The 24,198-nt window shown below is 39.5% G+C and overlaps 1 protein-coding gene across 4 annotated transcripts; it reads right to left on the bottom strand.

The window, feature by feature from the left end:
- Positions 1-1,872: 1,872 nt before the first annotated feature.
- LOC139660851 (major histocompatibility complex class I-related gene protein-like) lies at positions 1,873-20,515 on the bottom strand. 4 transcript variants are annotated; one of them, XM_071539106.1, is made up of 9 exons: positions 20,071-20,515; positions 19,392-19,558; positions 18,598-18,861; positions 9,770-10,048; positions 9,289-9,594; positions 8,585-8,689; positions 8,403-8,420; positions 8,163-8,208; positions 6,881-7,747 (listed from the first exon to the last, which is right to left on the bottom strand). In XM_071539106.1, the coding sequence occupies exons 2-8, from the start codon at positions 19,438-19,440 to the stop codon at positions 8,168-8,170; spliced, it is 1,062 nt and encodes a 353-aa protein (XP_071395207.1). In that variant the 5' UTR covers positions 19,441-19,558; positions 20,071-20,515; the 3' UTR covers positions 6,881-7,747; positions 8,163-8,167. The 4 variants fall into 4 exon arrangements, with proteins under 4 accessions (XP_071395208.1, XP_071395209.1, XP_071395207.1 ...); XM_071539107.1 differs by lacking the exons at positions 6,881-7,747; positions 20,071-20,515 and adding an exon at positions 1,873-2,296 and having other exon boundaries at positions 19,392-19,628; XM_071539105.1 differs by lacking the exon at positions 20,071-20,515 and having other exon boundaries at positions 19,392-19,628.
- Positions 20,516-24,198: the final 3,683 nt, after the last annotated feature.

The following is a 24,198-nucleotide window of genomic DNA, read 5'->3' as shown; positions in this document are numbered from 1 at the left end:
CCACCTGGGTGATGCACAGCAGCCAGTTTGCACCAGAACGCTCACCACACATCAGCTATCACAGTGGAGAGTAGAGGACTGAAAGAGCCAATTAGGTAACAAGGGATGATTAGGTGGCCATGATGGAAGGAAGGCCTGTTTGGGAATTTTGCCAGGGCACCGGGGTTACACCCCTACTCTTGCGATGAGTGCCGATGGGATCTTTATTGACCACAGAGTCAGGACCTCGGTTTAATGTCTCATCCGAAGGACGGTGCTCACTCACAAGACAGAGTCCCTGTCTCTGCCCTGGGGCACTGGGGATATTATGCATGAGACCAGAGGGAAGAGCACCTCCTACTGGTCCTCCAACACCACTTCCAGCACCAGGTGGTCTCCCATCCAAGGACTGACCACAGCCAAACCTGCTTAGCTTCCCAGGCAAGCTAGCAATGTGATGCAGGAGCTATGGTGCTCATACTCAGCTGTGCTGCTCATCCCACAAATGCATGTTCCTTACAAATGGGGCACCATTTAAAATGGAAATAAACAGGCTTTCCAACGGTATAAAATGTATTGCCAAGAAGCATTGTTACAACAGAGAAATAATCTACCAAACACAAATTTCCGAACTTTTTGTTCGATGTTTATATACAGTTTTCATTAATTTTGCAAAGTGTTGGTATTCATTAACGGACTCAGAAGGGATTTATAATTTGCCAGAAATTTGAGGTTATTTCACTCCAAAACACTGTAAAATATATCCATTTTCTGAAAGTTTTACCACCTGAAATTCCTGAGTCATTATTTAAAAACAAAATAAAACAGCTGATTCTGTCCTTACCTTTTTTCAAATGGTGAATATCTCATTATGAAGTGAAACTCATCAACTTTAGTTTGCTCTAGATATTTACAGCTAAATCTTTCCTGCATACATAACAACAGTCATCAGTAAGTCTCACTCCTCATTAAGGTAGGTATTAGCCTGAAATCTGAACTCATGTAACATACCAGAGGTGGGGACTCGAGTCACATGACTTGGATAAGTCAATTTGAATTGCTTGAGACTTGACTCGATGCATGAAAAGAATACTTGAAACTTGACTTGGGTTCTGATGACTTGGGACTTGACTTTGACTTGAAAAGGTTTCTAAAGTCTTGACTTGAGATCTTGTGTTTGTGTAAATGACTTAGATTGAAAGTGATGAGATTTGTTCCAACAGACGACTGTATTTAAATTCTGTTTTCTGAATTTGTATGGAATGATTGAATGTATTGAAGTTGAAACTGATTTGAGAAATAAAACTTATGATGCTCTCAATCTCAAGTTTTTTATCCTATTAAAACCATATTGCACTGAAAAGTCCTAGATGTTTCGTTTTCTGTAAGATATTAAATTGATACTGGACTCTTGATTTGTTCTGACTTGACTTGCTCTTCTACATTTAGACTTGAGACTTGACATTAATGACATGGACTTGACTTGGTAATCTACATTTAGACTTGGGTCTTGACTTGAGACTTGTGCCTCAAGACTTGATACTGAGCTAAATATATTGCATTTTATTGTACATAAATCCAATAACTATCAGTGTGATCTAACAGGGCCAAACAGAGGCCCAACATTGAGGTGATAGTTTTATATATCAATATAAAATCTGAGTTGGCAACTTGTTCTAAATAATGTCAACATATGTACTTTTGACAACTGTTATTTAATTAAAATATTTAATCATATCAAATACATCAGTATCGGTATAATCAGTATAGAAAGGTTTGGTTTGACATTAATATCTATGAACACAGCGCCCTCAAATGGCTTTAGTTCATTTAGTTTAAAATACAACAATAATAATAAATACATTAAATACATTTTAAAAATAATGCTGTAAATGGTGGTAAGTGGACACACATTGTCGGTTGAAATAATATTATGACTACAACTACAACCGCTCTCTTCCTGGTCGCACTCGGACTGCCCGCCGCCGGGCGGAGACGAGAATCCACTCCAGAGAGCGGTAGTAGTTTCTAGTTCCCACAGCCCGTCTCCGAGACACAGAGCGAGTAGACAGACATAGCATGTATTAGTGAGGATCCAAGAAACAACCAGAAATATTCATCTTTGGCAAGTAAATCAATGCAAATTTTAACAATTTGATTTGTCCAACAACTTTCTGACAGATCCTATGACTTCAAATCTCAACAAGTTTTGTTAATGTGCACTTTTGTTGCAAATTAGAAACAACTGCTGCAATTTATCTTGATGCCTCTGTAATTTATTGGAGTTCACCATCCTCTTCTTATCTCCACTCATCGCCTGTCAAGACAGATTAACAGACAGACAAGGTGAAATATTGAACTTATTGTTCACACTGTGCAGTCTATTTGCTTTCATATTGTATGGGATATTCATTTCTGGATCAAAAGATAACATTTAGCTATAGAATGATGCAATCTGCTTTTTAGAATTCATTATACTGTAACACTGAGTGAGAAAATGCTTTATCAGAAAGGCTTGTTGAATCCTCACCAGCAGGTGGATGTGAATTACAACTCTAAATTGTGTTTTCACCTCAAGGATATCGATGATTTAGTAAAGATAGAGTATCTATAACTGTGAGTATTATGCCGGTACAGCAGTTATGCACATCTGCACAGAATAGTTTACATGATGAAGTACTCACTGTGATCAGGTAGGAGATACAACTTCACTGGATGAAATCTCCACAGCGACAAAAAGACGACAAAGTAAAACTAGAAAAGGTTAAATTTTCTGAAGAAAATTTGTGGGCTTGCTTCAGCAAGACAGGTTGAAGACAGTTGAATTGATGACAAAGTGTTTAAATGTCTGTACATTTTGAGTATTTTGATCTGCTGTTTGCCGTAGTAGCTCATAGCTATAGTAGTAGTAGCAGTAGAAACAGCAAAGGACTGAAAGCCAGTGCAAGTGTAAACCAGCTACAGTGTAGTAGAGAGACTGCTGACACTGTAGTAGCTGCAGTAGTAGTAGAAGTAGTACTATAGTACTAGAAATTTCACTGTTTGAAGTAGTTAAAATGTGTAACTGAACAGTAGTAGGAACACTACTACTAGACCATACCACTAGTAGTAGTAGTAGTAGTATTAGAAGTAGTAGTAGTAGTAGTAGCAGTATTAGAAATAGTAGTAGTAGTAGTAGCAGTATTAGAAGTAGTAGTAGTATTAGTAGCACTATCACTGGCACTAGGTCACAGAGAGCCAAATAGAGAGATAGAGTTGTGTGTGTATCTTACACAGTGAAAATACACTGTAGGTGGTCATATTGACTACAGAAAATAAAAACATTTGAAAACCTAAGACACTGTTTATCCAGTTAATTCCATGCACAAAATGCAATCAAGCTGTAACACAAACGTCATTCAATACTTGAGTAAACATTGTCCAGGATTCAGCAACAACAGTGCTCCCACAGAGGCATAGCCTACTATTCATAAAAGTGATTATTTATTTTACTTGAACTGCATCTACCCAAAGCTCCCTGTACTGGGATCCCAATGGCGTAGGGGGGAAAAGTCGCTGTGAAAAGTTGAATTATTCTTATAAATGAAATGAGTGTTGTACTGTTTTGAAAACAGGGGGAAGCTTTCAGAGCTTGAGCTTTCAGAATCTGTAAACCAACTGCATGTCTGATTACAAAGAGTTTTAATAATAATGTGGTAAAAATATAGACGTAGTAAATATAAGAGCCAGTTGCATTCAAAGGCACTGGGATACTTTTCTCATCACTCTACAACAACAATATCGAACGAAACTAGAGATTCCCAGCTTTCCAACGTGGCCAAACGCATCACAAAGACAACAAGCCTATGTGGGGAATTCATGGTCTTTGTCGCCATCTGCTGGCTGTATAGAAGCACTGACATGAACAGCAACAATGTTTATTTTACTTGAGGAAGCACAATTCAAATGTTAACATTTTAAGTTAAAATGGAAAAACATCAAAGGGATTAAGACTATACATCAGTCCATGATGAATATTTATAATTAAATCCAACTGTACAGGAAGAATCAACAGTGTCATGAATAGGCCACCAGGTGGAGCTGTGCTGAAAGTGCCTTTGGGGCTCCCCCTGCTGCCATAAACATGATACTACAGTACAGGCAGAATCAACAGTGTCGTGAATAGGCCACCAGGTGGAGCTGTGCTGAAAGTAGTAGTAGTAGCAGCAGTAGTTGTAATGGAAGTAGAATCAGTCATTTAATGGTAATTACACCTGTGTGTGTGTGTGTGTGCGTGTGTGTGTGTGTGTGTGTGTGTGTGTGTGTGTGTGTGTGCCTTTTTAAAGGTTGTAGTATTATGGGTTGTAGTAAAAGCAGCAGTTGTAATATCAGGAGTAGAAGTAATACAATTAGCAGTAGTAGTAGTGATTGGACTATCAGTATTAAAAAGCTTCAAGCTTGGTGGTGTCAGAAGATAATGTTACCCACTGGATTTGAATCCACAATCTTCTGCATTGCAAACCTTTACACTGACCACTAGGCTACAGAGTCCAGTGGAAGGCATTATGCTCTCTGTCTCTCTGCCTCTCTCCCTGTCTACCACCTGTCACCAGGTGTTTTGAATCCTTTAATCACACATTTTCTACTGAAGGAAAAAAAGGCAGTGGGATGTGGAAAACTCTGAAACAAACGTCCATAAGTCAAAAACTACAAATGCTATCACTTAGATATTTACATTGTCAGAGAGAGGAGGAGTAGCAGAACAATTTGATATGTAACATGTATGTCTGCTGTTAAACGTGTGGAAATGACTACAGTTAAAAAGAAACAATCTGTTGAAAATCGACACAAATACTATTCCCTAGTGTTGAACAAACCATCATAGCTCACAAAATTCATATCCCATCACTTAGATATTTATATATTGGGACAGATAAGAAGTATGTCAACATTTTGATGTATAATATGTGCGTGTAGTGTGAAAAATGTGGGAACAGATCAAATATTGTATTTGTAGAATGAAAAATCGGCAGAAACAAGGCAGAACAGCTTGATGTGTAAAATGTGTATGTAGGGTGAAAAATGTGGGAGCTACCACAGTTTCAAAACTTAGAATATTTAGTAAAAATCACAGCCTCTAGAGTTCCTAGAGTGTGTAATGACATCACCACTCTAGCAGGCTGAAGATTCTCCATTCATTTCTATGGGGAAAAATATCATGTTTAAACATAAATTGTGAAAAAACTATAAATCCCAACACTTAGAAAAGTAACAGCACGCTATTCCCGAACATGCTAAACGTGTGAGAGTTTGAACCACGTCGATAGCTCAAACGGTTCGAGCCGCATTAAAGTTTCAAAAAGCGTCCAGAAGAAAAATAATAAGTAAGCAGGAGAACAATTAGTTGAGCCTGCTGAAGCAAGCCCAACTAATAATCCAAACAAAAACAATAGGGTTCCCCGCACTACGTGCTTGGCCCCCGAATTAGGATAACAAGTTATGCAAAAACACTAAATAAAGTCACTCCAAGCTAAACCACGTGAACAGACAAAGTATCCACCTCACATATGTAGGGGAAGAAATGAAGCCTTTTTCCAAGTTGGTATATTTTCAACATTGGGAAAGAGGCTGGAGGCTCACAGCACTGCAACATGAAGTTAATCAGTCAATGACACTGATATGGGAATCTTAACTGCAGCTCAACATATATTTGTCTAATTGTTCAGCACAAACAGAGGCTGTTAGTGGCAGCAGAGCTTGACTGTGATATGGAACATGTCAGGAATCCACCATGGTCTCCTCTGTTATTAAACTCTTCTCCTCTCTCTCTGAGTTAAACCATGTGCTGAAATATTCTCTCCCAGTCTGTTCTGGTTTGTACGGCAGCAAAACCTCACCAGCCTCCAACCAGAGGAACAATATTTATGAATGAAAATCCCCTTAACCTGACCGGCGTTGTCTACAGACGATATTGTTCTCAAACTGCAGCGGTTCTCTTCACAGGGAGGGATGAGCATTAATGTGATAGTAATGTGATAATAATCTCACTAATCTCTGTAGGGAAATTCTCTTTTCTGTAACTGTAAGTGTTGTTAAGAGTCTGTTTATACTGAGTTAGTTGGGTTAGTTAGTTTCATATCCACAAATTTTCTACATCCTCCCCAATTATCATTATCAATTATTATGATTAATACAGTCTCTGGAAGGTAAATGGTGAAGTGTGTCCCCTGTTAATTATTACAACAAACTATTTCAGAATGTATAATTTGGTTTAGTGATGACCTTATTTTAATTTCATTTATTTTTTAAAATTTAAGTTAGTCTGTATTGTTTTTTTTTTACCTTTCCAATTTTTAAACTGTAAATCTACAATGTCTGAATGTTGTATAAATGTTAATAATAAAAGTTTATCATTCAGTTTACCATTACAGAGGAATCAGCAGTGTCACAGCGCCCCCTCTGGACAGATTATGTATCTCCCTCTGAACTGAGAAATGACCAGAAGAGGATGTCACGTGACTTTCTGTTGGTCTCTAAATTATCAACCTGATAAATGATCATTAGAATCTGTGACTCTGCTCTCTGGAAGTGTTTGTGTTTTCATCAAGGTACCAGAAGGTTCATTTGGTGTCAATTAACGGGCTCACTATCGACTGTAATATATAAAAAGACCTTTTGCACAATATTCTTTGTCATATGAATGCCTGAACAATCTTTTATAGGTTATAAAACAACTATGATCCACAAATACACAACACACATATCAACACAAAAACAACTCTAAATTAAGTTTTCAGAAACATTTTATTATGTTAACAAACCCTTTTTTGTTACACTAACAAGGAAGATGCCATACTGCAAATCCAAAATTTCCCCCAACACAGACCCCCCCACCCCCCACACACACACACACACACTAACACACACACACACACACACACACACACCTCAATTCAAACTGTAAAGAGTAGAACATCTACACACAATATCTGACTGTTGTAATTCCCTAATGAAGACCAAAATCCAATTCACCAAATACGAAAAAAAAACAAATAGACAAATAGATAGATACAAGTGACACAGAGCATAAAAATGGTGCAGAAGATAACAATCAATAAATAATAATACATATTTCTGTAAAAGAAATAAAACTACGGAGCCCCTAAAGTCCCAATAAGGGCAAATAAAAACATATAAAAATAGGTTATGACTCAAAACCGTAAGTGTTATACACAAGGTGGGAAGGTGGTATATATAGCTATCACAATCACCAGTAGTGATATCTTTGAACGGTTACTTGGAAGACAGCGTGAAACGGTCAATGTGCGTGAGGGCAGTAAAGCAGCAAAAAATCACCTTCCTACATGGGCCCCTGACAGCTTCTGGGCCCCGTGGATATTTACGCCAGTGTCCTCTCTGTTTGTTCTCTCATCATGTGTTTGGTCTCTGGTAGCTGCTGTAGTAATCCCTCTCCACAAAAGCTCTGCAGAAACAGCTGTACAGCAGCATCAGTACTCTGCTGATGTTGTTACTCCTACAGAGGAGGATTTACCTGTACAGTGATGCTGCTGCCAGTTCTGACTGTCACTCAGTTAAGAGAAAACAACCTGCATTTAATAGTAGCACCAATACAGTATGGAGGCAAGGGTGAAGCACAAATGCAGAAAAATTATCCCAGAAACAACCAGAAATATTCATCTTTGGCAAGTAAATCAATGCAAATTTTAACAATTTGATTTTCTGACAGATCCTATGACTTCACCATCCTCTTCTTATCTCCACTCATCGCCTGTCAAGACAGATTAACAGACAGACAAGGTGAAATATTGAACTTATTGTTCACACTGTGCAGTCTATTTGCTTTCATATTGTATGGGATATTAATTTCTGGATCAAAAGATAACATTTAGATATAGAGTGATGCAATCTGCATTTTTGTACATCAGAATAAGGATAAAAAATCAATGCTGAGTGTTTTCTGTATAATTACATTGTAACACTAAGTGAGAAAATGTTTTATCAGAATGACTTTTTGAATCCTCACCAGCAGGTAGATGTGAATTACAACTCTAAATTGTGTTTTCTTCTAAAGGGAATCAATGATTTAGTAAAGATAGAGTATCTGCTTATATATCTGTGAGTATTATGCCAGTACAGCAGTTATGCACATCTGCACAGAATAGTTTACATGATGAAGTACTCACTGTGATCAGGTAGGAGATGCAGCTTTGGCAGATGAAGTCTCCAAAGCTACAAAAAGACGACAAAAAAAAAGAATGAACAGCAATATTATAAGGAACAGAACTATACATGAGAGATTAGTGATTGATTACTAATGCCTGGCTGTCTGCCTTGTCTTTTAAGTACAAACCATGGAAGCAACAGATATTATAATATTACACATTAATAGTACATTACCATATTTTTTAAGGAAGAAAACTTACTGTTAGCAGGTCTGAACCCTGAAATACAGACAAGAGGTTACATTATTACTCAATGACAGATTATGATTTAAGATTCATGAAAGGAAACATAAAGAGAAAATTAAGTTAAATATATGCATTACTATTACTAGATATGTCAACTAAATGTTTCTATTAAGATAATATTTATATTTTATGGACACCATTATTGTTCCTTCTCCAGATGAAGACTCCAGCGATGCAGATCACCAGGAGGAGCAGCAGTCCAACGACTCCAATGACAAGAGCAGTAGGGAACTGTGGAGGATCTGGAACCAAAACAGAGCATTCAGAATTTGTCACATAACACTGGATGGATCACATTATGTTTTTGTTCCACTTCAGTATTTTAAGTATAGAGAGGAGGTCATGTGAATCAGACAAACAAGAGAGACACCTAATGTGTTTTAGTGAACCGACCGACAGGTTTGGTTTCCTTCAATATTCTCATGGAGTTAAAAACTGTCTGGTTGCCCAAATGGTAAACAAGACTGAGCCCAAATTTGCTAACAAGGAGGAATAAACTATGTAGCTATCTGGGAACACCATACAGTACATAGAAGCTACTCTGCATGAGAAAACATAGGCTGGAACTTGCAATAGATACTATATATAAAATCTTTTTGTAAATATAAAAAAAAAATGTTTTTTTGTTTTTTTAAATCAATGTATTTTTGTATTTACATATAATTGATGTTGAACAAGAACGGCACTCTTTGCTTGAGTGTCTTTTTCTTTGCAGAGCTGTAATTTTATGAAATTGTCCAATACATTCATTCATTCATTCATTCATTCATAAATTGCAAGTCAGGTGTAAGAAGTAAACTAAATGTCTCTCCTCCTCCATCAGCTCTGATCCCAGTCTTACCCCGGTTGTTGGTCTTGATCACAGCTGGGTCCAGTTTGGTGACGATGTCCTCCTTGACACCAGAGAGCTGAAACACACACTCGTACTTCCCCCAGTCTTCAGGTTTGACTGATGAAACGTCCAGCTGAACGCTCGTCTGGAAGGTTCCATCGTGGTTGGGGAGGATCTCTCCCTGGTCCATAAGGTCCTGAAGCTCCTCTCCATCTCTAGTCCAGAACAACATGCCTTTGTCAGGGTAGAAACCTGTAGCGTGGCAGCTGACTGGAGAGGAGGGAGACTTCTGGAGGAGAGACACAGAGGGAAACACTAGAGAGAGAGAGAGAGAGAGAGAGAGAGAAACTCAAAAATCATTACAGTTATATGTACAGTGGGCTGCTATATGTTGGTTCATATTCACTGTAATGTTTCTGTACATTAGAAACAGAAGAGACAGATGAACATTGTTGTGTCCATGAAACTACATCAGGTCATGTGACTCTACCTGTTCTCTGCAGAGTGCTCTTCCCATAGTCCACATACTTCTTCAGAAAGTCAATGCAAACCTGGGTCAAGAAGTACTTAATGTATGTTAATCTAGCTTTGTCATTGCTCCAGTTCTGTTTGGTGATGACAGCCTGCGGTGTTGGAGCAATCCATGTCAGTGTCTTCAGGTCCAATACCATCCAGTCTTCTCCATCATAACCATACTGATCATAACCATCATAATCTCCAGTCTCATCATCCCATTCACAGCCAAGCATCCTCTGGTAGGTGTGGACACCTGAGAGAGAGAGAGAGACAGAGACTGAAGTAAACCAGAGTGAGATCCTAGCACAGTCAACTATCAGTGGTTGATATCACATCTTTACCACAGAGACACATTGATCCACAGACACCAAAACAGAGGATCTACACCTACTGCTGTTACTGGCTGGATGGAAGCCGCTCACAGCCAAACATAATGTGGACAGTGTGGACGGCTCAGAGAGAGACAGAGAGGCAGAGACTGCTGTAAAACAAAGTGAGATCCTAACACAGTCAGTATCCTCTCTTTACCACAGAGACCAACAGACACACACACACACACACACACACACTGAGGTGGAGTCCTAACTAGCAGACACACACTGAACCTGATCCTGGAGTTAACATCACATCCACTGAAACCCTGCAGCCAGTGGATCAGTCCCACAATATCCTCTTCCTAGGAGAAACTACAGAAGCTCACTAAACTGTCCTGAGGCTGGTCTAGAAGCTTCCACTGAAGGAGAGTTTCAGCCTAGGATTAGTCACTAGGCTAGACCTGGTCAGCCAGGACAGTGAGTCTGTTCAGTAGTGTGTTACTACAACTGGTCAGAATAAGGCAGAGACCAGCAGGACCATTATGGAGACTGGGGGGCAATCTGTCTGTCCTGATTGGTCCATCCATCCATCCATCAATCATTCCATACAACCAACAACTATTTCCACCTGCAGATGTTGGCTTGGTGCCGCCTACTGGGACGGACCAACACACTGTGGTCAGTAGAGTTATTATCATCTAATGTGTTTCTACTGCTGGAGATTTATTATGGGATAGACCAACACACTGTCAGTAGAGTTTGTTGGAGCCATTATGCCTTTCTTTGGAGTATTCTCTTTATTCTTTATTTTACTATTGAGATTTGTTGCTATTTTGGATTGTTTACATATACTAATGTTACATGTGTATCCTTTAGTCCAGAGTACCCCACCTTGCTTTAGTCCTGAGAATTGCATGGGGAGGGGAGGGGCTATGTTCAGGTGTGTCAGGTAAGATAGACAGGAAGTAGGAAATGGGTTGGAAAAATGTTTGGTGAGGAACTAGGAAGGGCATACATTTTGAACCACATTAGTTTTGAATCCTGATTTATCTTCTTGATCCTTCTTTATTTTTTCCTGAAAAGGACAAAGCGAAAAAGACTGATTTGCATTTTTTGAACTGCCCTGATCATTTTTTAAATTAATATATACTTATTATTACTTGTTATTTTTTCAATATAACGTGGACTCACTGGATTCTTCTTGGATGTGCGTATCAAAGTGTACCTAGTCCCACCAATAATGGAAAACAAAATGGAATGGAAAACAAAAAAAGCCGATACATTTAAGTTACAAGAAAATGCCATGGATAAAAGTTGGACTGGACAAGGCATCAACAAAGAACAATGTGAGTGCACCAAGTTAAAGTGTTAAAGGAAAGCAAGCATGATTTAAGTTTGAGAGAGTAAAAGTCATTCTCTACTGGAAATGCTTTGAGGGAGTTTATGTTTGGATTAAAGAACATTCACTGAACATTAAAATGGCAGATGTTGATGGAGCTTTTGATGAGCAAAAGTTACACAAGTTGATCGGCAGTCATCGTTGGAGGCTTGGAATGCTGACAAAGAAGAAGAATGAAATTAGTGTGTTGATGAACGATAACAATAAGGATGATATGGATTATCATGTTGGAGTGTTCAATGATTTATTGTCTGCATTCATGGAGTTGCAAGTGGCTGTGCAGAACATGTTACCTGTAGAGGAAAGAGAATTTGATCATGTTAACTGGTATGAACCAAAACTGCTATATTTCAAGGAGTTTCTTGGACAAGTCAACAACTGGTTGCATGGTGAACTGAAACCCAGCGATACTGATAATGCTGATGATGATTATCTGTTGCAAAGTAATCCTGGCTCTCATGTTTCTGCAACAAAAAAGGATGCTGCAAAGGAGAAAATGGATTCAAGATTACAGGACACCATTCATCCACGTGACAGTGTCTCTGCTACTTCAAAAACATTGCATGACTCAAACAAAAGGTTGTGTATATCTGCAGTATCAAGAACATCCTCAGCCAGAGTGAAAGCAGAAGCTGAATATGCTGCTTTGGAGGCTAGAGCTGCAACTTTGCAAAGAAAACATGCCCTTGACATGGAAGAGGCAAAGTTAAAGTTGGCACGGGAATCTCTGGAAATGGGAGCTGAGCTGGCTGCTTCTCTTGCAAAGATCAAAGTTCTAGAAGAAGCTGAAAAATCTTCCCTTGCTCAAGCAAAAATCAAGTCATCACTGGACGACAAAATAAGTTGGACTGAAACAGACAAAATGGCTTTTCAGGAACTCAAACAACCCACACCACCAAATACACATCCTACAACATCACAAGATTCACCTGCTCCAACTGAATACATGATACCAAAAGGGAGGCCAAGTCATGTGGAAGCAAGAACTCACTCATCTGCTCTTTACACAAGTATGAGACAAGCACCCCCCGCCACCACAACTATAGGAGGAGGAGGTGCTAGAGTATATGCACAAGCTGCAGGTAATACACAGAACAACAACCAAGACACACTAGCCAGTGCAATTGAAATACAAAATGAAATTACTGAATATCTGATCAAACAACAGCAGCTCTCTCTCCTGCCAGCAAGGAACATACCAGTATTCAATGGTGACCCTCTCCAGTATAGGTCATTTATTAAAGCCTTCCAACATGGTATTGAAAACAAAACCGATAGCATGCAAGACAGGCTTTATTATTTGTAGCAGTACACAAGTGGCCAAACAAATGAACTCGTTTGCAGTTGTTTGCACATGGATCCTGCAAGAGGATACAATGAGGAAAGAAAACAGCTCCAGATTAACTTTGGAAACTAAGTAAAGATAACTTCTGCCTATATGGAAAAGGCTTTGAATTGGCCCATCCTTAAAACAGAAGATGGAAATGGATTGCGTTCCTATGCACTATTTCTGAGAAGCTGTTATAATACAATGCAAGATATGCAGGATATGAGAGAGTTGGAAAACGCAGCCCATCTTAGAACCATAGTCTCAAAACTGCCATTCAAATTCCGTGATAAATGGAGAACAGTTGTTTGTGACTTTCAGGACAGACAACAGCAAAGAGTAAAATTTAAAGATCTAATAGAGTTTGTGGAGAAGCAGGCCAGAATAGTCCTAGACCCTGTTTTTGGTGACATTCAAGACAGTACAGCTCAAAAAGTCAAGTCCAGATTAATAGATTTAAAGCAAAAGACTAAGCCATCCAGCAGGGGGAGTAGTTTTGCAACAACAGTAGCAGCTGTATCAGAAAAGGTCCTGGAATCAGGCCCTAGGGAGAAAAAAGTGCTTCACAAATACACTGCATTTTTTGTGATGGTAATTGGAATGGAAGTTGAAGCTCAGACCTAACCAAAGAAAAGGTTGAATTCCTTAAAAGTAAAGGACTGTGTTTTGGATGTCTGACAAAGGGACATATGAGCAAAACCAGAAACGCATGACCTGTCAACAATGCCAGAAAAAGCACCCTAGTTTGTTGCACATAGAAACTGGAAACAAAAGAAGCAAGCAGACTAAGGAAGAGGTTGCTAAAGAAGCTACTGAAGAGGAAGCCCCAGTAACAAGTGCAATGGTCTCATTTGACATCAGCAGTTCTACCGGGGCTGGTAAAAAAGAGTGTGCACTTGCTATTGTACCAGTTAAAGTAAAACTCTCAAAAGGAAACAAGACTGTGAACACTTATGCCTTTCTTGATAATGGGAGTACAGGTACGTTTTGTACCGAAGCACTGATGACAAAGATGAATGCAAAAGGGAAAAGAGTAGAGATTCTGTTGACTACAATGGGTCAAGGAGCAAAGCAGTCAAGGGTGGTTCCCAGTTTCAAGGTCAATGGTTTAGAGGTTGCTGCTCTCAAGGGTGACTCTTTCCTTGAATTGCCAGATGTTTACACTCAACAGGCCATCCCTGCCACAAAAGAAAACATTCCAACAGAGGATGACATCCAACAGTGGCCATATCTGAAGGATGTGGAATTGATGCAAATTGATGCTGATGTTGAGCTTTTGATTGGTGTCAACACACCAAAGGCCTTAGAACCATGGAGAGTCATCAATAGTGTAGCTAATGGACCATATGCTACTAAAACTGTCCTTGGATGGGTGATCAACGGACCACTGCATGATGACACCAGCATGAAAGATGACCGCCACTGCATTAGTGTCAATCGTATATCCATTGAAAATGTGGAGGAGTTGCTCATTAAGCAATACAATCAAGACTTTGTGGAGCAACATGACAGTGATAAGTGTGAGATGTCCATGGAGGATCAACAGTTCATGCAAATTGTATCCAGCTCTGCAACACTAAAAGAAGGGCACTATCACATAAAACTGCCTTTTCGTAAGGAGGATATAAATATGCCAAACAATCGCCACCTAGCTAAGCAGCGAGCACTACACCTCTTGGAGAAATTTAAGAGAAATAAAGCCTTTTTTGATGAATATAAAGGATTTATTCAGGAAGTAATCAACAAAGGATACGCTGAAATGGTCCCTCAAGAGCAAGTGAAACGTGATGACGGCAAAGTGTGGTACATACCGTATCATGGAGTTTACCACCCAAGAAAGAAAACTATTCATGTTGTGTTTGATTGTGCCTCATCTTTTCATGGTGTATCCCTGAATAAGGAGCTTCTCCAGGGTCCTGACCTCACAAACAGTCTTATCGGGGTGCTCCTCCGATTTCGCCAGCGTCAGATTGCTCTCATGGCTGACGTGGAAGGAATGCTCCATCAGGTAAAAGTGGCTGATGAAGATGTTGACTTCCTACGGTTCCTTTGGTGGCCCAACGGCGACATCAGCAAAGACCTTGCCCAGTACAGAATGACTGTACACCTCTTCGGTGCTGTATCATCACCAAGCTGTGCTACATTTGCGCTAAAGAAGACTGCAGATGATAATCAAGAGGACTATCTGCAAGAGGTCATCAATACCATCAAAGAGAACTTTTATGTGGATAATCTATTAAAGTCTGTCAACACAGAGGGCCAAGCTTTGTCTTTGTACAGAGAACTGAAAGAAGTTTGTGCCAAGGGGGGTTTCAAACTTACCAAATGGACAAGCAATATTCGGTCCATTCTTGCTCAGATTCCCGAAGAAGATAAAGCCAAAGAAGTCAAAAATCTTGACTTGGATAGGGAAAGTCTCCCCGTGGAAAGAGCTTTGGGAGCTCAATGGAACATCGAACTGGACCAATTCAACTTCAACATTACAGTTAAAAAGCAGCCCACTACAAGGCGTAGCATACTCTGTTGTCAGCTCTGTATATGACCCCCTGGGATTTCTCTCTCCAGTTATTCTTTCTGCCAGAAGAATTCTACAGGATTTGTGTAGGACAAAGTGTAGCTGGGATGACGAAGTTCCAGAGGTAATTGCTCAGAAGTGGTACAAATGGCTATCAGAATTACACCAGTTGGATGCATTTCATGTTGACAGATGCTTCTTACCTAAAGACTTTAAAATAAAGACAGCCCAGTTGCATCACTTCTGTGATGCCAGTGAAGCAGGTTATGGGGCAGTGACTTATCTTTGCTTCACAAGTAATGAAAATGACCATCATGTTACCTTTGTTATAGGAAAAGCAAGAGTGGCACCATTAAAGCAGACAACAATACCAAGGCTCGAGCTCACAGCTGCCGTTTTAGCTGTTCGTATGGACAGAATGCTAAGGAATGAACTACAGTTTCAACTGGACGACTCAGTGTTCTGGTCTGACAGCATGACTGTCCTAAAATACATCTGCAACAGTTCTACAAGATTCAAGATCTTTGTGGCAAACAGAGTCTCCACCATCAGAGAACTGTCAAGGTCATCACAGTGGAGGTACATTAGCTCAAAACTCAACCCTGCTGATGATGCCTCTCGTGGTCTTCATATTGACACTTTCCTGAAGTCCAATAGGTGGATCAAAGGCCCAGGATTTCTCTCAGGTCCCGAATCAGAATGGCCAAAGGCTCCTAGTGAGTCAGCTACAGTCTCCAGTGATGATCCTGAGGTTAGAAAAGATATCTGTTTGCATCACAGTTATTAACAAAGAAGAAAACCTCACGTGGAAACTTCTGAAAGGGGCTCAAATACTACTTGGACAACATCCAACCAATCGATACCACAACCAGCATGGCAAGGTAAAGCCTAAGTTCCCTAGTCTGTCAGTTGATGATGTGGTCCAAGCAGAGACTGCGATCATACGCTTCATCCAAGAACAGAGTTTTCCTGAGGAGATTGCTGCACTGAAAAAAGGCACAGTAAAAAATCCAGCCCATTGTATAAATTGAATCCAGTTTTGGTTGATGGAGTCCTGAGAGTAGGTGGAAGGCTTGGCAGGTCTGCCATGCCGGAGGAAGTAAAACACCCAGTCATCCTTCCCAAAAACAATAATGTTTCAAGTTTGATCCTCTGTCACATATATGAGCTTGTCGGCCATGGAGGGAGAAATCATATGCAATCATATCAAGATTGCAACGTAAATACTGGATTCTTAGTGCCAATTCTGCATCAAGAGCCGTCATCCGGAAGTGTGTAACCGGTCGACGCAAGCGTGGAAAAGTAGGAGAGCAGAAGATGGCTGACCTTCCTACTGAAAGAATCTCTCCAGATCTACCTCCTTTCAGTTATGTAGGAATAGATTACTTTGGACCCTTTGAAGTAAAGAGAGGTAGATCTTCTGTGAAGAGATATGGAGTAATATTTACATGTCTAACCTGCAGAGCTGTTCATCTCGAAATAGCTCATTCTCTCAACACAGACTCATGCATCAGTGCCCTATGGCGATTCATATGCAGAAGAGGACAAGTAGTGGAAATAAGGTCAGACAACGGAACAAATTTTGTAAGTTCCAACCGTGAACTAAAAGACGCCTTGAAGCAACTTAACCAAGAAAAAATTCAAAAGGTGCTTCTGCAGGACAGCATAAAGTGGACTTTCAACCCACCTTATGGAGCCCACCACGGCGGTGTCTGGGAGCAGTTTATTCGTCAGGTAAAGAGTGTCCTACAATCGGTCTTGAACCAACAAACCACGTATCAAGACAAAGTTTGGAGAACTTGAAAGACCCATCACCAAGCTGTGTTTGCTGCTGGAAGCACTACACCTTATTAAGATGTTGAGATGTCTAACCCTTCTGACTCAATACGTACCTTGTTTATCACTAAATGAATAGATAATGTACACAAAAAGAGCTAGCTACAAGTAAATGGACAACAGCAAGTTCTTAAAAAAAAAAAGGGACACTGTAGTTTAATGGTAAAATTATTTATTGTATAGTCGGGGCTCCATATGTTTTTTTTTTGGTTGTAATTGCCATGTTTATAGCATTTAGCAATTAGGGGCTGGCGTGTTGGAGCCATTATGCCTTTCTTTGGAGTATTCTCTTTATTCTTTATTTTACTATTGAGATTTGTTGCTATTTTGGATTGTTTACATATACTAATGTTACATGTGTATCCTTTAGTCCAGAGTACCCCACCTTGCTTTAGTCCTGAGAATTGCATGGGGAGGGTAGGGGCTATGTTCAGGTGTGTCAGGTAAGATAGACAGGAAGTAGAAAATGGGTTGGAAAAATGTTTGGTGAGGAACTAGGAAGGGCATACATTTTCTTTGAACCACATTAGTTTTGAATCCTGATTTATCTTCTTGATCCTTCTTTATTTTTTCCTGAAAAGGACAAAGCGAAAAAGACTGATTTGCATCTTTTGAACTGCCCTGATCATTTTTGGAAGTATTTAATAAATACTTGTTATTTTTTCAATATAACGTGGACTCACTGGATTCTTCTTGGATGTGCGTATCAAAGTGTACCTAGTCCCACCAATAATGGAAAACAAAATGGAATGGAAAACAAAAAAAGCCGATACAGAGTTATTATCATCTAATGTGTTTCTACTGCTGGAGATTTATTATGGGATGGACCAACACACTGTGGTCAGTACAGAAGAGTTAATCTAATCTAATCTGTAATCTGTTCTACTATATATTTATTATGGGATAGACACAGCAGAGTTGAGTGTTGAACTTTTTCAACTTGTGACCTGGATACATTTAACATCTTGTCCTGTCAGCAGGTTTATTAAAACATACTGTTAACTGTCATATGGGACCCAGCAGAAGCAGCCTGTGTCCAGGTTACAGTCCTGCTCCGTAGTTTGAGAAACCAGGTAGTAATGTTATTCTATCAGCTGTGTGTTGTGAAACTGTTGTGATAAACAGGTTTCTACAGTAGAGTTGTTATGGAGCGACTCACTGTGGGCAGTTCAGTAGAGTTATTATGTTTTTTTATATTATAAATTATTCTAATCTAATCTAGTGAAGATAAACTGTTAAAATCTCTGTTGGTTATTATGGGATGGACAGAAACACTGTATGAGTACAGCAGATTAGCATCCAGTCATCGTATCTGCGTGTGTGTGTGTATGATGGAAGCTACATCTCTCTGTTACTTTACAACAAACCAGGATGAAAAACATTTCAGCAGAATAAAGTGAAACAAACAAACCTCCAGTTTGGTTGAAGCGCTGCTTCAGAGTCTGAAGTTCGGCTTTTAAGAACTGATGGTCATCCAAACATCTCATAGTGTACCACTCAAAGTGCTGTGGATCATCTGCTATGACTTTGTTCATCCAGTGTTTGGGTACTGCTCTCTTGGTGTTGCTGTCATAGTGACCGATCTGAACTCCATCAACCAACCCAATAACCACACACTCTGGGAAGTTTGGGACTCCAGAGGATGCAGTGTAGAAATACTTCAGGGAGTGAGTCACTGTGGAACAAACAGTTAACAGAAGGAAGGTTTTTATTTATACTTTTTTGAATGAATCTTTATAATAACAATGTATGATCGGTTGAAAATTCCCCGAGCACGACAGAGAATTTACATTTCTGTTTGATGACTATGGGACAAATAAATAAAGCAACAGTGTCTTGAGTAATGTACAGAGAGTTTTCATTCATTTTGTAAAGGCTTGGTATTCATTAACACAGACTCAAAAGGGATTTATAATTTGCCAGAAATTTAAGGTTATTTCACTCCAAAACACTGTCAAATATATCAATTTTCTGAAAATCTTACGACCTGGAATGCATGAGTCATTATTGTCAACACATCATGCTATTTTGACAACTGTTATTTAATTAAAATATTTCATCATATTAAATACATCATATCAATAAGTATCAGTATAGAAGGAAAGTTGACAAAGCTGACATTAATATCTGTAATCACAAAATAGTCTCAATATGCTGGTGGTAGTTACAACAACTACAAAGGAAAGATTTTAAATGTGATCTTACCTGGAGATGCAACATGACAGAAGAGCAGCAACAAAATAATCTCCTTCATCTTGTTTTGATAAAGAAGTAGACTACAGTTTAAAGTAATGAATAAATCTTCTGCTGGTTAAAACTTTGTCTCTGGTCCACAGATCGTTACAGTCAGCTTCACAGTGAAAGATCCAATTCTAGCCAATAGAAATTCAGAAAAGACTGTTACATCATAGGTTACCAGGGAGGAGACTTCTTTAGTTGAAGCTTACGTAGTGAGTTTCAGGAGCAGGACCACACCTCAACCGCGCCTCTTCCGGCATTCCTTAAATACCATCCTAACCCTCTCTTCTCTTATAGCCTAATTCGTTATTCATTTTCTTGAGAGCTGAAGTCTTTGTATTTAATTTTTTTTAGTCATTTTTTATTTTATGAATTTTTGACTGAGATGAATGAAAATGTTACAGGCTGCAGCCCTGAACTTGGGCCAATAGCCTACAATAAATCTATATAACAGACCAAAGTCTAACATAAAGTGCATACGAGGGGAGAAATATCTTCATATATCGTCATTATATTGCATAGCTTTAGGGCATTTTTGCTTTTAACTTTTTTCAAGGATTTGGAATAGAACGATTTAGTTTATGAAAGCAACAAACTTCAGAGGGGTCTTAAAAAAAACCCATTTATTTATATGTGTGACTTCCACCTGAGCTTATGGATGTCCTTGTGTGGGAAAATGTTTCTGCTGATGACGAGGTTGTTGTTCATGCTCAGGTCAATCAGCCGTTCTCCATTGTTGTTTCTTTCTCTGCACCCCTGGGTGCCCGTTGCTCTCTGGTAGTTGGTACTGTCAGAGCCCACTGTGGCTCTCAAGTCTCCAGTTATCTGAAGCATGTTGTGTTGGGGTGCTTTGGAGTTCGTACCAGTTGTCTTTGTCCTCTTCAGCCTCATTTGTTGGTGCACAGCACTGCAGGATGGTTAGTTTGCAGTACTTTGAACTGAGATGTACTCTGATCAGCCTCTCTCTCACTGGTTCCCATTCCAGCAAGGTTTAGTCTTTCTCCTTTGACAGAATGATGGCAGAGATAGCAGAGGTGTGGCCAGGTCAACTTTGCTTGAGTCCCAAGTTTCAAGTCAAGTCTCAAGTCTAAATGTAGATTACCAAGTCAAGTCAGAACAAATCAAGAGTCCAGTTCTTAAAGGATAAGGCCGGTGTTTTTTAATGCATTGCTTACCGTCAACAAATCCTATGAAAATAACAAAATCAACAATGTGTTTGCTCCATGGCCGTAGCCAGCTATGAGGTCACCGAGGTCCGGACCTCGGTAATTATTTCCTAAAACAAGACTAGGTCAAAACCTAGTATATGGCTTGAAAGTGTACGAAACGCTAGAGGGCTTTTAATTTGAAACGACGGATACAGGAAGTGCATCGACCAGGCAGCCTACTGTGTGCGGTAAGCAGGGCTGCCAACTCTCACTCATTGACAATTGACACTTTTCACACACTCTCACGCCACAAGTCCATTTTCTCATGCAGTGAAAAACTATTTGATAACGTCGCGACGCGAAAAGACACTGACAGCAGGACAGACAAGACAGAGCAGCACTGTGCAGCAGAGAGTTATTCAGACCATAAAAATACACAAATCTATTATCTATGTCTATTATATTGTAATTTATTCCCATGCATGCTGCTCAGAGTAATCTCAGTCAGCTCTTCTGCATCTCTCTCTCTCCTCTCGTGCCATGCGCACCAGGCAGGAGTGAGAGTGAGTTGCTATGGTTACGAAGACGCTCTGTGTCTCTGTGAAACTTTATCGTGGTTCCCAATAATAGGTTTTTAGGTTAGTATGCCTACGCAAAATCATAAATGTAAGTACCTCAATGCTGAAATCTAGTAATATAACATAATTTTACATTTTTGGTTAACATTATACAGGGTTGCTGTTTCTTGACTTAATCCAAGAAGTTAGGTGGTGTAGAAATTTGTTTTAAATGACTATTTTTTTTTCTGGGGGAGGACCCCCAGACCCCCCGCCAATTATGTATCTTACTTTTGCCAATAGGTCCCTCTGTATTTACTTAATTATAGAAAATGGGTTTGTGTGTAGTGTATAGCTTGGGTTGTGTTTGTAGGTGTCATTTTGGTCTGAATTTTGCTCGTCCAGAAATGCAGTAAATAAGCTCCATTAAAAGAAAAAATTCTGGACCTCACTAATTTCTAAACCCTGGCTACGGCCCTGATGCTCTACTCCTGTTACTTTCTGACTTCCCACGTTCCGTTTTTAGCCGTCAACCCGGAAGTCATTGGCTCCAATTGTAAGCTAAAAACCTTTAAATGCAGCTCACAAAGACATAGTTTACATTTTAAAAATCGCTAACTGTTACCATGAAAAGTCAGGCTGTTGGGACATGGCTGCATTGGGCACTGGCTACATGGACGAGATTTGTTGGCAAAACAAAATCATTACTGATTTTGTTATTTTCATAGGATTTGTTGACGGTAAACAATGCATTAAAAAACACCAGCCTTATCCTTCAAAGAAAACTAAATATCTAGGACTTTTCAATCCAATATGGTTTTAATAGGATATAAACTTGGTAAGAGCATCATGAGTTTGATTTCTATAATCAGTTTCAACTTCAATAAATTCAATCATTCCATACAAATTCAGAAAACAGAATTTAAATTTCAGTCGTCAAATCTCATCACTTTCAATCTAAGTCATTTACACAAACACAAGATCTTTTGTCAAGACTTTAGAAACCTTTTCAAGTCATCAAAGTACAAGTCAAAGTCAAGTCAGAACCCAAGGCAAGTCAAGTCTTAAGTATTTTCTTAATGCATCAAGTCAAGTCTCAAGTGATTGTGACTTGAGTTTGACTCAAGTCCAAGTCATGAGTCCCCACCTCTGTGTCCAGGTGATGCTTCTTCATCCCACTGAGGACTTGTTCCGTCTTTGAGGCTCCAACTTGGTTCGGACATTTCACACACCAAGGTGGACCTTGGTTTTGCAGAGAAATAAGCAGAAAAAAACTCTTAATTAGGTTTTCAGTTTTCAGAAACACTTTATTCATTCAACAATGTAAACCATTTTCTGTGCAAGTTAAACAAGGGGAACCATACTCCTTAACCTCCTTCAAAATCTCCCCCAACATACACACACACACACACACAAACATACACACACACACACACACACACACAAACATATACACACACACACGCCAATTCAAATTGTAAATGAAAACTTTTGCTCTCATACCCATTCAAAATGCTATATTGGAGATCATTTCCACACCATTTGAACAGCTAAGAACACATTTGTGGCTACACAGACACACACACAGACACACACACACTCTTCACTGTCAGGTGTGATTGCTGTACATTTATTGCACTTGGGGAAAATTCTTCTTCTTGTTATTCCTCCAAGTACCTGGATGAAAACATCAGGACCCACATCAGGAACCCGGCCAGAAACCTGAAAGAAGACGAAGCCTTTATAGAGAGTAACAGGATGCACGGTGAGATGAACACACATACACACACACACACACACACACACACACACACACACACACATGCATGCTAATCCCCTCTGTCTCTCTAGCTGGGTGGAGGTCCTCATCGTACTGATGTGTTTGAGCTGTTTCCAGCCACCTTCCAGGTAAAGCCTCTTCATCTCAGCAGATCCACACAGTTTGTGATGGAATTTATTGCCGATCTTCAGCATCTTAACGGCAAATAAACACAAAACATCTCAAAAATCACCTTGTAATGAATCAAACTGTGTTCTCAGACGGTGAAGATGCGTCCTCAGTACGCTGGAACTTGGCTGCTCCACTGTCACGTCACTGACCACATCAAAGCTGGCATGGAGACTGTGTATACTGTGACTGAAAAGGGTGAGGGACTGTGTGTGTGTGTGTGTGTGTGTGTGTGTGTGTGGGTGTTACATTATGAAAGACACAGATAGAGAGACAGAGAGTTGGACTGGGAGAGAGATGGAGAGGATGCTGATGATGATGCTTTGTGCTAGGTGCTAATGTGTGTGTGTGTCTCTTCAACAGGAAAGAGGAGAGGAATCTTTGGCTGACCAGTAGAGAAGAATGGATCAGCGTCTGGAAAAGAAGGAAAAAAACACATGTAAACAAGCTCAAAAGTGTGGCTCCAAATGGAAATGTATATTTTTATAATTGTCCGACTGCTTTGATAAGACAAAAGGCGGCACATGTAAAACACAATGAAGCACTATGTCATGTAAAAGGAAGAAGAATGGAAGAGGGAGGGACAGAGGAGCAAAGATGATATTTCCCTATCATGATTATTTGAGCATGAAAATGAATGATTTTGAGCATGAGAGATGTCTTATTATTTGCAAAGAGCTATTTTCAAAAGTACAATGAATGAATGATTTGTGACCAAGTGTAGAAAATGTGATGAAGAAAATGCTGTCACATCATCAGCATGTAAAATATATAGATGGAGGTAAAGCAGTGATGCAAACAAAAAATCGAAAAACGAATAGAAAATCGTTTTCCCCCCTATCATACACGTTTGATACAACTTACAGGCCAACTATGAATTTATATCAAAAAGATTTTTGTCATCTTAAAAAATGGTTACACTCCTCCACAAATATAATGTTGGTCAAACGGGCTTGAGGTGGTTTACTCTCCTATAGATATGAGTCCAGAGGCCAAATGCGCATTACTGAAAGATGTTAAAAAAAGAGACATTGCTGTAAAAAGGTCCAGTAGTTACTTTATGGTTCTATGTTGCTAGCTGCTAGTTCTTAGAGTCAGAGAACAGCTGTGATGCCACAGCG

Source organism: Centroberyx affinis, unplaced genomic scaffold (assembly GCF_046629955.1).
Source record: "Centroberyx affinis isolate AG114_WGS23_722 - 3 ecotype Tasmania unplaced genomic scaffold, CSIRO-AGI_Caff_v1 ptg003396l_1, whole genome shotgun sequence".
Taxonomy (NCBI): domain Eukaryota; kingdom Metazoa; phylum Chordata; class Actinopteri; order Beryciformes; family Berycidae; genus Centroberyx; species Centroberyx affinis.
Note: the sequence above shows the minus strand (reverse complement) of the source record. Positions and strands in the feature narration are given on the sequence as shown.